The 16,781-nt window shown below is 36.6% G+C and overlaps 1 protein-coding gene across 2 annotated transcripts in view; it reads right to left on the reverse strand.

The window, feature by feature from the left end:
• SNX27 (sorting nexin 27) overlaps positions 1-16,781 on the reverse strand; it is a 90,028-nt gene that overhangs the window by 41,067 nt on the left and 32,180 nt on the right. For both annotated transcript variants that reach the window (XM_037143665.2, XM_037143666.2), the window contains exon 2: positions 14,457-14,688. In XM_037143665.2, coding sequence (XP_036999560.1) covers positions 14,457-14,688 — 232 coding nt within the window. The remainder of the gene's footprint in view (positions 1-14,456; positions 14,689-16,781) is intronic.

The raw sequence follows: 16,781 nt of genomic DNA on the forward strand, positions 1-16,781 counted from the left end.
TCCAGAGTCACACCAGCCAGGACAAAAGCCAAGAATACTTAAAATCAAGTTTTACTTGAATTACCCAAAAATAAAAATATTCTGCACTTATAGGGCAATCTGGGAACTTCTGGGTGGTTGGTAATTCACCTCTCACTGTAAACAATTAGAAAATTGGACAAAATACAGGTAGCAATTATTTTCAGCCAATAGGCAGCAAAAAACTGTGATCCATGAGAAAAGAGAGACAAACCAGATGAGCCCTATCATAACCTAGGCTTTCTACCTAGAGGTAACTCCTGAACTGTGACAGAGCCAGGAGCCCCAGATCAGAGTTCAGCAACTTCGCTGAGTTGAGACTGGAGGCAGAGACTGGAGTTCAGGGAAGCCAAAGCAGCTAGAATTTGCAGGACAGAGTACAAAAGAGGAAGGAGCTAGAGACAAAGTGCAAGAAACCTGCACAGAATTTCCTTGAACTTTGGCTGAATAACAATATGAAGACAGAATTATTACCAGGATAAACTGTAAAATAGATAATTCCTATTGTTCAAAAAGGGTCTAGAATCATTTGACTTCCCTCCCGCCAGAAGAGAGGCCTCCCTTGAATCTGCATGATATTCAGAAGAGAATTCAAAACAGCCATGCTTGAGGAGTGGGGCTAAATTGGTTCTTAAGTAAAAGATACTTTAAACTCACTCTAAAGAGCTTAAAAACACATCTCAGAAGGGTCAGAGAAATCGAAGTAACTTAGCTGCATACCAACAACAACAACAACAACAAAAATCCAACACTCTTTAAATGAATATAACAAAACCTAACACCCAATAATAATATATTCATAGTCTATAATGTTCAATGAAAAAAAAAGCAGCATAAAAATTTGACTTGCAACCAAGAGAAAAGTAAGGCAGTAGAAACAGACTCAGACGTGACAGACACAAGAGAATTAGCAGACAAGGACATTAAGCAGAGATCACAGGGTGCTTCTGCTTCTGTTTAGCACTTAGGAAGCTACAAGAACAGCAATCCCACCCCAAACATAAGAGTTCCTGCTCACTTGCATGTCTTTTCCACGGACCTCTTCTGCTAACAAAAACGACTAGGGACAGGACAGAGGAGATTAGAGAGAGTCTCCATGGCAGTCTGGGCATAATGGAGGCGACTGGCAATTGTTAGTGAACAAATACAATAAGTCATCCACTTCCCCTAAACCCTTCTCCTCTACTAAGCAAAAGCCTTAATACTTGGGGAATAGGCAATGAACCCTCTCATTCAGAGGGCAAATACAAAGATCCACTGCTTCTGGGTAAAGAGAAAAAGGAACAGAAAATCAACAAGGAAAAGGTGGCCTTAAATGACAGTTAGACCAGATGGATTTAACTGGTATAACTAGAGCGTTTACCTCGAAGCAGCAATATAGTACATGTTAGACTACAAAAACATGTCTCAGTAAATTTAAGAAGACTGAAATCACATTAACCACCTTCTCCAACAACACAATGGTATAAAACTAGAAATCAATTACAAGAAACATACTGAAAAACACACAAACACATGGAGGCTAAATAACATGTTACTAAACAGTGAATGTGTTAATGATGAGATCAACGAAGAAGTGAAAAGATACCTTGAGATAAATGTGAATAAAAATACACCAACCCCAAACCTATGGGACACAGAGAAAGCAGTCCTATGAGGGAAATCCATAGCAATACAGGCCTACCCCAAGAAACAAGAAAATCTCAAATAACAATCTAACCTTACATTTAAAGGAACTAAAACAAAACAAAACACACAAACAAAGCCCTAAGTCAGAAGAAAGAAGGAAATAATAAAGATCACAGTAGAAATAAACAAAATAAGAGTCTTAAAAAACAATACGAAAAGAAAATCAATGACCCTTGCCTAGATGGCTCAGTTTGTTGGAGTGCTGCCTGTACAGCAAAAGGTTGTGGGTATGATTCCTGGTCAGGGCACAGATGGGACGCAACCCACTGACGTTGTTCTCAGTAAACATATCCTTAAGTGAGAATAAAAAAAAAACAAAACAATGAAACTAAGAGCTGGTTCTTTGAAAAGATAAATAAGACTGATAAACCTTTAAACAGATTCATCAAGGAAAAGAAGAGAGAACCCTAATAAATAAAATCAGAAATGAAAGAGAAGTGACAGACACCACAGAAATACAAAGGATTTGAAGAAAATACTATGAAAAATTATATGCCAACAAATTAAACAAGCTAGATGAAATGGATAAATTCCTAGCAACATACAATCTTCCAAGTCTGAATCAAGAAGAAAAAAAAATCTAAACAGACCAATTACCATCAACGAAACAAAATCAGCAATAAAAAAAACAAAAGTCCTCGACAAGATGACTTCACAGGTGAATTTCATCAAACATTTAAAGAATTAACACCTACTCTCAAAGAATTCCAAAAAATTCAAGAGAGGGGAAGGCTCCCAAGCTCATTTTATGAGGCCACGATTTTCTATTCCAAAGTCAGACAGAGAAAATTGTAAGCCAATATCCCTGATGAACAAAAATATCAAAACCTCAACAAAGCATTAGCAAGCAGAATTAAGTAATACATTAAAAAGATTATACACCATGATCAAGTGAGATTTGTTCCTGGAATCCAATGTTGGTTTAAGATCCACAAATCAATAATGTGATACACCACATAAACAAAATAAAGGATAAAAAAAATGAACATATCAATAGATCAAGAAAAAACATTTGATAAAATCCAACATTCATTTATAATACAAACTCCCAGCAAAGTAGGAATGCAGGAAACGTAACATAATAACAGCCATATATGACGCACAGTTGACATGCTCAACAAGAGAAAAGCTAAAAGCATTTTTCTTAAGATCAAGAACAAGACAGCGTTGTCCACTTTTACAACTTTTACTGAACATAGTTTTTGAAGTCCTAGCCACAACATTTGGACAAAAATAAATAAATAAATAAGTGAATGAATGAATGAATAAAATGGCTCTAAATTGGAAAGGAGGAAGTAAAACTGTCATTATTGTAGATGACATATTATATACAGAGTACCCTAAAGATTCTACCAAAAGTTACTAAAAATGATAATTGAATTCAGTAACAGAATACAAAATTAATATTTAGAAATCAGTTGCATTTTAAAAATCCAATAAATCAGAAAGAGAAATTAAGAAAACAATCCCATTTAGAACTGCATCAAAAACAAACAATAAAAAAATACAATACCTAGGAATAAATTTAACCAAAAAGGTGAAACACCTGAACTTGAAAAATTGTAAGACACTAAAGAAACAAACTGAAAAAAGATACAAATAAATGGAAGCATATACTGTGCCCATGAATAGAAAGTTAACATCATTAAAATGTCTATACTATACAAAGAAATCTATAGATTCAATGCAATCCCTATTAAAATACCAATGCTATTTTTCACAAAACTAGAACAAATAGTCCAAAAATTTATGTGGAACCACAATACACCCGCAAGAGTCACAGCAATCTTAAGAAAGAACAAAGTTGGAGGTAGCATACTATTTGATATCAAACTATACTACAAAACTGTAGTAATCAAAACAGCATGGTAGTGGCATGAAAAGAGACACACAGATCCATGAAACAAATAGCACAGAAACAAAAACACACCACTGTGGTCAATTTATATATGACAAAAGATGCAAGAACATAAAATTGGGGGGAAAGGTGTTGGGAAAGTGGACAGATCCATGCAAAAAGAAACTTATACTACCTTCTTACACCATATATACCATATAAAAATAAACCCAAAATAGATTAGAGCTTAAATGTAAGACCCAAAACCATAAAACTCCTAGAAGAAAACATAGGCAGCAAACTTTGTGACATTTTCCTTCGCAATATTTTTTCTGACATATATACTCAGGCAAGGGAAACAAAAGAAAAAATAAGTAAATGGGACAACATCAAACAAAAGAATATTCTGACAACAAAGGAAACCATTACCAAAAAGAAAAGAGAACCTACTGAATACCGGATGATAGATATTCATTAATGATACCTTTGATAAGGGTTTAATACCCAAAGTTTATAAAGAACTCATAGAACTCAACACCAAAAAACCCAAACAATCTAATTTAAAAAAGGGCACAGGACTTGAATAGACACTCTCCAAAGAGGACATACGGATAGCTAATAGATATCTGAAAAGATGCTCAATAACACTAATCATCAAAGAAATGCAAATTAAAACCACAATAAGATATCACCTTATGACTGTCAGAATAGCTATCATTAAAATCAACAAAAAATGTTAGTAGGGATGTGGAGAAAAGGAAACCCTCCTGTCCCACTGGTGGGATTGTAAATGGGTGCAGCCACTATGGAAAACAGTATGGAGATTCCTCAAAAATTAAAAAATAGAACAATCTTATGTAACCCAATGATATTACTTCTGGGTATATAGCCAAAGAAATTCAAAACATTAATTTTGAAAGATATATGCACCTCTATGTTCATTTCAGCATTGGTTACAATAATCAAGATATGGAAGCAACCCAAGTGCCCATCGACAGATGAGTGGATAAAGAAGATGTGGTATATACATATATAATGGAATATTATTTAACCATAAAAAAGAACAAAATATCACCATTTGGAGCAACATGAATGGACCTAGAGGGTATCATGCTAAATAAAATAAGTCAGACAAGAGAAAGACAGACACCATATAATTTCACTTATGTGAAAAAAATTAAGAAAATAAAAACAGAATCATAGATTCAGAGAACAAAGTGAAGGTTAGCAAAAAGAAGGGAAGCTGGGTGAAAAAGATGAAGGAATTAAGAAATATAAATGATGGTTGTGAAGATAGTACCATAGGTAAATGCAGCTCACCTCCTCACACAACCACATCAAAAATTGCAACTTAAAACAACCATCACTTAAAACCATCAGAAATCGAGTTGAATGGAAGTCTGACGACTACAGAATTGAACAAACCATGTCCACTAGGACTGGTGGAGGGACAGAGACATGGAATAGGCAGGTCTGACATCCAAAGTGGTGGATAAAACTTTAGGAGGGATATTTCAGGAGTGAGAAGTCCCAGCCCCACACAAGGCCCCCCACCCACCATTCCAGTGCCAGAAAGATAAGTCCCCACAACTCCTGGCTGCAAAAACCATCAGGGATTGAATTGGTGGAAGAAAATTCCAGAGTCCCAAACAGTTCCTTGTAAAAAACTCACACACAAACTCACTCGGACTCACTCCCTCTGAGCTCCAGCACCAGGGAGGCAGCTTGAAAGGCAGCAGGGGCACACAGGGAGTGTCTGGCATCAAGGTGACATCTCTCTTTCAGACAGAAAGATAGGTAGAAGCCATTATCCCTTTTCTGACACCTCTCCCCCCCACACACACACACAGAGCTGGCCAGTGAGGGTCTTATCTGAGAATCCATCAACCTGGCTAATACTATTTGCCTGCCCGGGAGATGCCCTGAGACTCTGGCCCACCCAAGCTGTTAACAGTGGCTTACAGTGGCTTTTCCATATGAATGAATAGTTTTGGTGCAAGCTTCACAATTTCCCAAATCCTATCAAACAAGCAACAGCCAGCCTCAGTAAGCCCCCAGGCCATGGCCCTTTGTTAAGTGACCCCATGAACAAAGCTAGCAGCAGCCAGCCTAGATTCACAGCTTGGCTTTGGCTAGGCATTTTTCAAACCCAGCACAAGTAACAGACAACTCAGGTTGCTTTATAGCTTGTGCAGGGTGGCCCCATACAAAACACAAGTAGAGGGCTGACCTTGGCCTGTACCACTGGGAAACCCTAGAGCCTGCACACCCAGAGGATAGCTACAAACCACACTGCAGCACCCCTATGGTGCCCTGCACAGCTGATCCTCCACAGAGACTGGACATTGGTGGTCAGAGGACACAGCCAGTCCTTGCAGCTGACTGGCCTGGGTGAATCCCTCCAATTGACCTGCCAACAGCAATCAAGGCTCAACTACAAGACAAGGGTGTACTCAGCCCACACAAAGGGTGTACTTCAAGTATCAGTTTGGGTGACAGGTGAGGCTGTGCTACTGGACCCTACAGGACACCTACTATATTAGGACATGCTGCTATTATAGGGAGTCATAGCAGCTCTACCTAATACATAGAAACAAACCAAGGAGCCTGCCAAAATGAAGAGACAAAGAAACATGAAGCCCAAAAGAAAGAACAGGTCAAAACTCCAGGAAAAAAACCTAAACAAAATGGAGATAAAAGCAATCTATCAGATGCAGACTTCAAAACACTGGTTATAAGGAAGCTCAAGAAACTTAGTGATAATTTCAATAATATAAAAAAGATTCAGTCAGAAGTGAAGGATTCAGTAATTGAAATAAAGAAAAATGTATAGGAAAACAACAGTAGAGTGAATGACACTGAGAATCAAATCAATGATTTGGAACAAAAGGAAGCAAAAAACAACCATGCAGAACAACAAGAAAAAAAAGAATCCAAAAACAAATGAGGATAGTATAAGCACCCTCTGGGACAACTTCAACAGGTCCAACATTTGTATCACAGGGGTACCATAAGGAGAAAAGAAAGAGAAAGAAATTGGAAATCTATTTTAAAAAATAATGAAAGAAAACTTCCCTCATTTGGTGAAGGAAATAGACATACAAGTTCAGGAAGCACAGAGAGTCCCAAACAAGATGGACGCAAAGAGGCCCACTCCGAGACACATCATAATTAAAATGCCAAAGGTTAAAGATAAAGAGGGAATCTTAAAGCAGCAAGAGAAAAGCAGTTAGTTATTGACAGAGTTCCCATAAGACTGTCAGCTGGTTTCTGAAAAGAAATTTTGCAGGTTAGGAGGGATGAGCAAGAAATATTCAAAATCATCAAAAGCAGGGACCTATAACCAAGATTGCTTTACCCAGCAAAGATATCATTTAGAATGGAAGGGCAGATAAAGTGCTCCCAGACAAGAAAAAGACTGGAGGGGCTCATCAACACCAAATCATTATTATATGAAATGTTAAAGGGACTTATTTAAGAAAAAGATCAAAACTATGAACAATAAAGTGGCAATAAATACGTATGTATAACAATTGAATCTAAAAAACAAACTAAACCAGTAAGAACAGAGACAGAATCATGGATACGGAGAGTGTTCCAATGGTTGCCAGATGGGAGGGCGTGTGGTGAAATAGGTGAAGAGGCGAGGGGATTAAGGAGTACAAAGAGACAGTTACAGAATAGCCACAGGGATGTAAAGTACAGTACAGGAAATGGAGCAGCCAAAGAACTTACACTCATGACTCATGCACATGAACAACAGTGGGGATATTGCCTGAGGGAGCTGGTGGTGCTGGGTGGGGCAGGCAAATGGGGAAAAATTGGGACAACTGTAATAGCATAATCAATAAAATATAACTTAAAAACTAATGGGTAGTTGTAAAACAGTCACAGGGATTAAAGTACAGCATAGAGGTATGGTTAATAATGTTGTAATAACTATTTATGGTGATAGGTGGATACTAGAATTACTGGGGAAATCACTAGATAAGTTATTTGGTTATCTAAATACTATGCTGTATACCTGAGATTAATATAAAATAATACTGAATGTTAACTGTAATTAAAAAATAATTTTTTAGGGTCAAGATATGAGTAAAAGCAAAACCTCTTATTGCTGGAGAGAGTCTAGAAAGCACAGGGTGGGGGAAAAGTGGATTTACAGCTGTTCATATAGAAAATAACATAATAATTAATAGGCAATAATACAAGAATAAACTGTGTTTTATGTACTCATAATTGGAAACCTACTTTTGCTACACCCTGTACCTTAGGCCCAGGTTCCTATCCTCATCCTGTAGCAAAGATCTGCTATGGCTTGGGGACAGACATGAAACTCTTTCTCGAGACTAACTAACCATAGGTAGAGGGATGACTGGAAGTGACAAGGAGGAAGGTAAGAAAAACTAAGAAAGCCTCACCCCATGACACAAGAACACAAGCCCTGCCTAAGACTGAGTCTGAACCAGGAAACACAGAACCAATCTACCTCTACACAAATCTAGCCAAAGTAAATCTAACTCAAGTAAAAAGCAAGATCAGTCTACTAGTGAGGTAGGGGCCAGTGTGTGGAAAGGGAACCTGTCTGGGGTTCAGGCATGCAGGGTGGCTAAAAGCTGAGAGGGAGTGGAGAACAGATCACTAACAAAAACCCTCCAACCCCAAGTACAATACAAGGTAGCCTACTGTTAGAAGGATTTAAAGCCTATGGCACAATAGGCTAGGTATTGATCACCAGCTAGGTATTGATCAATCCAGCTAGGTATTGATCACCTCAAGCTGGTGTGACTCAGTGGATTGAGTGCCAGCCTGCAAACTAAAGGATCGAGAATTTGATTCCCAGTCAGGGCACATGCTTGGGTTGTGGGCCAGGTCTCCAGTAGGGTACACAAGAGGCAACCACACATGGATGTTTCTCTCCCTCTCTCCCTCCCTCTCCCCTCCCTAAAAATAAATAAATAAAATCTTAGAAAAAAGAATGTGACTGGAATAAAAATTAACTAAATCACATTTATAAAAAAATATATTGATTGCCACAACAAAACCCAAATTGAGCTTAATTAACTCACTTCTCTAACAGAAGAAAACGCTTTCCCATTTTTAAGGGAAAGTCAGTATCTAATGTGCTACACAGGATGCCTGGCTTTTAGTCATTATTATAGTACAGAAGAGCAGACAAAATAAAACCCACTTATGTCAAGAGATATAACAGTCTCCAACATACCCAGATGCTGAAACTATCAGGGACTTTTAAAATAACTGTGATTATTAATGTTAGAAGGCCTAATGGAAAGGGTAGATAACATGTGTGACTAGACTGGGAATTTCAGGAAATAGAGAACATTAAATAGAAATGATAGAAATAAAAAACATGGTACCACAGATGAAGAACTTCTCTAACAGGTACATCAGTAGACTGACTATAGCTGAGGAAAGAATCAGTAAAGTTGAAAACAGGGTAATAAATGTAATCTAAACTAAAACAAAAAGAGAAGGGGAAAAAAGAATAGAACATTCAAAAGATTAAGGACAATATCAAACAGTCTAACATACCTGTAATTTGAATCTCAGAAGGATAAGAGAAGAACAAGGCTAAAAAAATATTTGATAACATACTGGCTAAGAATTTTTTAAATAATAAAAGAACAGTAAATAAAAGACCTATCAAGTTTAGAAAATCCCAAGCAAGATAACAATATCTCTGTACAGATAACTGTTACTCTGTAACAATATCTTTCAAACATAAGGGTGAAATACTTTTTTTAAATTCTTCTTTCTTTTTTTAAAAAATTTATTTATTTAATTGTTGTTCAAGTACAGTTTTCTGACTTTTACTCCCATCCCAGCCCACCCCCCATGCTCCCCACCTCCCTCCCATTTCCACCCCCTTAGTTGTTGTCCATGTGTCCTTTATACTAGTTCCTTGAAATACTTTTTCAGGCCAACAAATGCTAAGAAAATTCACTGCAAGCGGATCTGCACTACAAGAATATTAGTGGAAGTTCTTCAGGCAGAAGAACTACTACGGCAAGTGGATTTACACAAAGGAATGAAGGACATCAGACATGGGAAATATGTGGTTAAAAGTAAAAAAACTTCCTTCTCATTTTTAATATTTTAATTATTATTTTTCTTTTTTTATTGTATATTTTCCATCACCATTTACCCCCATTATACCCTCTTCCACCTCCACCAACCCAATCTCTTTAATCATTTAAAGCAGAGATAAAAACAAAGCAAAGTATCACCGAACTTATTAGACATACAGAAGTGTATAATATAACAGCACAAAGGATGGGAGAAGGAAATGAAATGTACTGTTGCAAAATTCCTATAGTATAAAGGTAATACTTATAAATTAAAGATGTATACTGCAAACCTAGAACAACCACTAAGAAAAAAACAACAAAGTACACCTAACAAAATAATGGTAGAGATAAAATGAGATCATTAAAAAAAATACCCTATTAATCAAAAAGAAGGCAGGAAAGAAGGGACAAAGGAAATAAAAAATTGCATGAGACATAGATAACAAAGAATAAGACAGCAGATTTAAACCTAACTATATCAATAATTACAATAAATATAAGCACACAATTATTATACACATGCCAAATAAAAGACTGAGATTACCAGACTGGATAAAAGCAAGCCATAACTACATGCTGTCTCTGAGAAACCTCCTTCGTATGTAACTATACACACAGGTTAAAAGTAAAAGTATGGAAAAGATATCCAATGAAAACAATGATCAAAAGCAAGCTGAAGTGCCCTGGCTGGTGTGGCTCAGTAAACTGAGCACTGACCTGCAAACCAAAGGCTTACCAATTTGATTCCCAGTCAGGGCACATGCCTGGGTTGCAGGCCATGTCCCTATTGGGGGGCACGTGCGAGGCAACCAGTCAGTGTATCTCTCACACATCAAAGTTTCTCTCCCTTTCTTTCTCCTTTCCTTCCCATCTCTCTAAAAATAAATAAATAAATAAAATATTAAAAAATAAAAAAGAAAGCTGAAGTGGCTGTATGTAAATATCAGAGAAAGACTTCAGAACAAAGAATATTACAAGGGATAAAGAGAGATATTTCATAATGTTAAAGGAGGTAATTCATTAAGAAGTAATAGCTTCATTATACATAAAGGAAAAAATGATAGAGCCGAAGATTTTATTCAGGTTTTATTGTAGAAAACTCCCTATAGATTAACCTCCCCAGTGATAACAATTACAAGCTCTGGACAAAATAAAATCAACTAATTACCTGAGAATTCTAAACAATAAACTAAAAGCAAGAAGATGGAGGAGGGATTCAAAATATGAAAGATTCCACAGGGTAGAGGAGTCTCCTGCTTTTAAGGGGTTTTGCCCTGCTAATGGGCATTGGTCACAAAATAGCCTAACTTAGGCAACAAAAACTTTGATAGAAATCCTGACATCTTTCTGGCTAGAGGAAAACAGGAAGGATTCTGGCGAATCATGGTTGCCACCAGAATGAGTGGAGAATTCAAGAGAAAAGAGCACCAAAAAGAGAATCAGTTAATTCTGTGAATTAACATGCATCTTGGGCTGCTCTCTCCCTGAATGATATATACACAGGACAGGCTCAAAGTAGTAGCACAGCAAAGGCTGAAAGAAGTGAACTGAGACTCAAAGGTGGCACAACTTACAGTTAATTGCCAGACAAAACTAAAACATCAACAGGAATATCACAGAACACAGAATCTACACACTATAACATTCACAATATCCAGGATACAATTCAAAATTACTTGTTATACAAAGAACCAGGAAGATATGCCTCTTTTTCAAGGGAAGACACTAAAAAAGGTCACTCTCAAAAAGATGTAAATATAGAAATGTTCAGACATACAATCAGTGGAACAGAATAGAGTACAAAAATAAAGCCACATATATACATTCAACTGACTTTTCAACAACGATGACAAGGTATTTCAATGGGGAAAGGATTTTTTTTTCAACACAAGTTGCTGAAACAACTAAATTTCCACATTGGGAAAAAAAAACCTTAACCCTTATACAATATACAGATATTAACTCAAAATGGATCACAAACCTAAACATAACAGTGAAAAATACAATGCAGCCAACTTTGGAAAATGTCTATCATTTTTTCAAAAAATTAAACATAAGATTTACTATATGACCCAGCAATTCTACTCCAAAATATGTGCAAGAAATAAAAACATTATCCACACCAAAACATGTACATACAAGCTCATAGCAGCATTATTCCTAATAGCCAAAAGGCAGACAACCCAAAAAAAGCTCATCTTTTCATTTGAAAAGATATATCAAATGTGGTGTACCAATACAATGGAAGGTTATTTGGCTGAAACAAGCTATAATGTGGCTAAACCTTGAAAACACATATGATTTCATCTATATGAAATTTCCATGAGAGGCAAATCTATGGAGAAAGAAAGCAGATGAGCAAGTTACATGAGGCTGGGGGGAACAGGAGATATTGAGGATAATGGCTAAATGGTACAGGGTTTCTTTTCGAGCTGGTAAAATGTTCTGAAATTGACTGTGGTAATGGCTGCACAGCTCTGTGAACATACGAAGGACCACTGAACTGTGCAATTAATATTGGCAAGTTTATGGCATGTGACTCATATCTCAATAAAGTTATTTCAAAAACAGAGAGCTAAAACTGTAAAACCTTTACAAGAAAACAAAAGATTCGTTCCCTTGGGTTAGACAGATTTTTTAGAACACAAAAAGCATCATCCACAAATGAAAAATACTTACGAAGTGGACAAACTGACAATTTAAAACCTGTGTTCTCTGAAAGACACTGTTAAAAATAAAATAAAAAGGCAAGCCACAGACAGAAATATTTTACAAATCATCTACCTAATAAAAGGCTTAAATCTAAAATACATGAAGAACTTTTATAAGGAAATATTAAGTCAAACAACTCAATTTTTCAATTGGGCAAAACAGCTGAACAGATACTTTATCACAGAAAATATAAGAATGACTATTAAGTGCATGAAAATAAACTCATCATCATGAGTCACTAGGCAAGAGCAAATTAAAACTAGAGTGAGATACTCACTAGAGGCTAAATTTTTTTATAAAATGAAAATACCAAGTGTTCAAGAGGTTATGGAGCAACTGGAACTCTCCCCTGCAGATGAGAATACAAAAATGGTACAGCTTCTTTGGAAAACTGACAATTTCTTATAAGGTTCAACCTACACTTACCACATGACCTTGCAATTCCATTTCTAAGTATGTATGTTCTCAGGAGAAATAAAAATGTATGTTTACATAAGTACCTGTACATTAATGTTATTTCATGGACGCTTTACTTATAACAGCCCCAAACCGGGAGCAACCCAAATGTGTATCAAGTGCATGGATCAATTACAGTAGATCTATCCAATGGAATACTACCAGCAATTAAAAAGAAACAAACTATTAATATATACAACAACATAATTTAATCTTAAAAGGACTACACTAAGTGCACAGAGCCAGACACGAAAGACTTCATATGGTCATTTATTTGACATTCCAGGAAAGGCAGAATATAATGCCACAGCTGATCGTGGTTGCCAGGAGTGGTGGTAGGTGAGGAGGAATCGCTGCAAAGGAACACGAGGAGACCTTCTGGGGTAACAAAACTGTCCTATACGTAATGACAAATGTCTACATACATTTATCAAAACTCATGAAACTTGACATTTAACATGGGTGAATGTTAACGCAGGTAAATTATGCCCAATAAAGTTGATTTTATAAAAAATTAATAATTTCATTCCTTTTCTGAAGTCTACAGTGATTCCCAAAGTCTTAGGTAATTCCCCAAAGGGTCTTAATATCCAATCTGCTCTATCTTATAGGACCTGACCTTGATTTCTACTTACTACATGCCTTATGATTCAAAGTATAGCATGTCTGAAACACAAAACTCTAAATTTTGTGTGCATGCTTCTGAGTTATCTGTAGGTCAGGCTAACACAAAACCTATGTGCTATTCATCTCCAGCTAAATTACAGATACAATCAAATGTTATTTTGATCCTTCTGGAACTTTTCTGGCTTTCTTGCTTGCTTTTCTCATCTCCCCACTAAAAAAAATGTACCATAAATATCTAGTGGCTCATTCCTACATAGAGCACAAATGTCAGTGTCAGAGACTGCAACTTTAATCAGCAGGTCAGCTTTAAACACAGGTAGTCTGTTTGCCAATATCGAGTAGAACTCATTGCATCTGTTACAAAGGCAAATAAAGCATAGTGCAACCAAGAGAAAAATTACACAGACTAGACTATCAGTGGCAATTAAGTTTTGAAGAACAAAGACATTCAGAAAAAGGGCTGGCATATAGCACTCAGAATTCGAGATGAGTTTTTCTGCATATCTACAACAGCAACAGAGTGGAAATGGATAAAACAGTTCAAATGAATTGCATTTAGAATATAATTAGGATCTTGAGGAAAACCAGAGTTAATCATTTACACAGATATCTCCCAAGAAAATGAACAAGGTGTGGAAAGGAGGGTAGGGCTTTTGTAGGTTCTGAAGTGGACAAACTGTATATTACACGTTTCAGAAGATACCACCTTTTTAAAATAATCTTACTCTATAGCTCTACAGTCAACAGTGAGAGATATGGCAACCAATAAAAGAACAAACAAACAAAACTTAAAACCGTCTGGAATAATATGGAATTATGCTTAAATTGAATAGGACTCTTCATTACTGTAGCTCACCCCCTGCAATAAATCAGGTTCAGTGTCTTTTATTTCTGTGTAAACCCAGCTTTTTGGTAGGCAAACTGATCTATGTTGTAATCATTTATTCTGGTGCTCTGTTATACGTCATAAATAATACTGGAGGAAACAAAAGCTAGATGTTTGAGGGTCGAATTGGGCTGACACTCACCACAAACTTCTCACCATTCTGCTCCACATGTTTGTATGTGGGGACCGATATGGGCACTGCTTGCTTTTCTGTGTAATCATAAAATGATTGTCCCAACGAGTCGTCACTGGGATCTAGGTTATCTGCCTCATGAGGAGGTACAGATAACACAGTCAAGATCAATTCCTTCTCGCCTGCTCGGATCAGGTCCACCACCTGCTTGTGTGTCGCCCCCTCAACATTCACGCCGTTCCTAAGGGGAAAAAGGGAAAAAGACAATCCCATAAACCAGAAGGGTCCAAACACCTTGTACTTCCACCCTCCTGCCCCAACTCCAGGGTCACGTAGAAGAACCATAAAATCAAAAGATTAATCTGGTTCCAGAAGAGCTGCTTATGTTCTTAAACATCATAACGTAAAAAAGTGTTTATGAACTTGTCACAGGGGGTAGGGGGGAATGGAAACAGGTGAGAGGACCCACCCTTCCTCTATGCTAGAACCCCACACACATCTTCAAGAAAACACAGAGGAAGGAAGGTGAAGCTGAAGAGGAAACAGAGCTTTTAAAGCCAAATACCCAGTTCCCTTATTCTCACTAATCATGTGTATGATGTAAAGTGGCTTTTAATAATCCTGCCATTTGAACTGTGCTTTGTCCTTTTTAAATCTCCTGGAAATTCTGTCAAAACAAGTTTTCCACAAAATACATTCCCCTAATTTATAGACTCAAAAAATATGACTTAAGATAGTTCTTTTAGATTTACATCTGATTTATTCACGTATCTTCGAGTTAGTCAATTTAATTTTCCTTTATGACAAGTTTCATTGCATTGAGGCTTAACTGGTATATATCTTCATACACACTAGTTTCTTCTTTCAATCAGTTTTTTTAAAGGCAATGAGATAACCTCTGTAAAATTCCATTATCTGACCCAACTTTCTTTGTTTTCCAAATCACTTTTATTAAACTTTGAGAATTGTTTTTCTGCTGTGTTATCTCATGTAAAGCCCTGTGTTTTCAGTTCACACTAAAAAATACACATCTAAGACTAATAGTAAATCAACCTACTCATTCCCCTTTCTGTTTCATTGTGTATAGAAGGCTAAAACTAGGAAAAGTATGAAGTTTGAAAGAACAATAATTTTGTCAAGAAAGATGCTGAGTCTCACAAAACTCACTCAGCAAACCCAACTACCTTCCCAGAATGCTGACCCAGCTTGCTGTCTCAGCAAAAATGATTAGGCAGCTAGCTGACCCAGAGGGGTCCCTCCATGGCTATCCCAAGAGAGTTTAGAAATACATACCTGGCCTTTAGTCAATTTGATAAAATCTTTTCTATTCTTTAAACTCTTTTTCACTCCTGTTCCAAACCATTAGGGTACTTCCTTCCTCAAAATGATGCTAACTTTAGTAATAAGTCTTCTATAAACTTTTCAATCACTGGAATTGTCTCGGTTGGAGTCTGGTATCTGGAACATCCATTTATATAAACAGAACAGGCAAGAGATCACCCACCTAGCCCCCTTCCTTATTTTGGGTTTAATGATCTAGCTAGTAAATTCAGCACTGTTGACATTTCACAACCTAAATAACTAATACACATACATATATCAGTAATTTTACAACTGGCTAGCTCTAGAAGAAAATACAGAGCTCCTTCCAGTGATGGAAATTTGGGCTTTTAAAATTTGGATCAGATCAGACCTAGTGACCAAGTAAAAATGGTGAACTTTGATCACAGAGCAGGATGATTAAAAAAGGGAAAAAAAGAGGCTTTGGAGATAGGTTTACATAGGTTCAAATCCTGACTCTGCCTTTTAATATGAGAACTGGTCTTGATCAAATCATTTAACCTTTTTTTTAGTGTTGCTTTCCACATTTGTAAAATGGGGACAACAGTAAGTCGCTAGCAGGGTTGTTCTGAGGATTCATGTAAAGTAAAACCTAACTTGCCTGAACACTCACATCAGAAGGTATAAAAAGGAAAGAAGTACTATGTATCACCGGTTCATTAGGAAGACATTCTGGATAAAAGAGAAATGGAAACCTCAAGATAGAATCATCAAAGGATTTCACCTAATTCTTTGGCCTTGGTAGTAGTTCTGAGAAAATGTTTTGCTGGTGGAAGAAATACAACTGAAAAAGCAAAAGTTGGAAATCATCACAGAGAATTTCATCTATCCCTAGGAATCTTATCAAGCTCCCAATGCTCTTGTTAAATTTTTTTTAAACAAAGTGGGAACACTAACACTTTGAGATGGAACTAAAACTTGTTTTAGTTCCCTGGATACTAAAACAAGACTTTTATGTTAATACAATTTTATGAGATACATATTAAAATAAAA

This window comes from Artibeus jamaicensis, unplaced genomic scaffold (assembly GCF_021234435.1).
Source record: "Artibeus jamaicensis isolate MK-2021 breed Jamaican fruit bat unplaced genomic scaffold, CSHL_Jam_final contig_1715, whole genome shotgun sequence".
Lineage (NCBI taxonomy): Eukaryota > Metazoa > Chordata > Mammalia > Chiroptera > Phyllostomidae > Artibeus > Artibeus jamaicensis.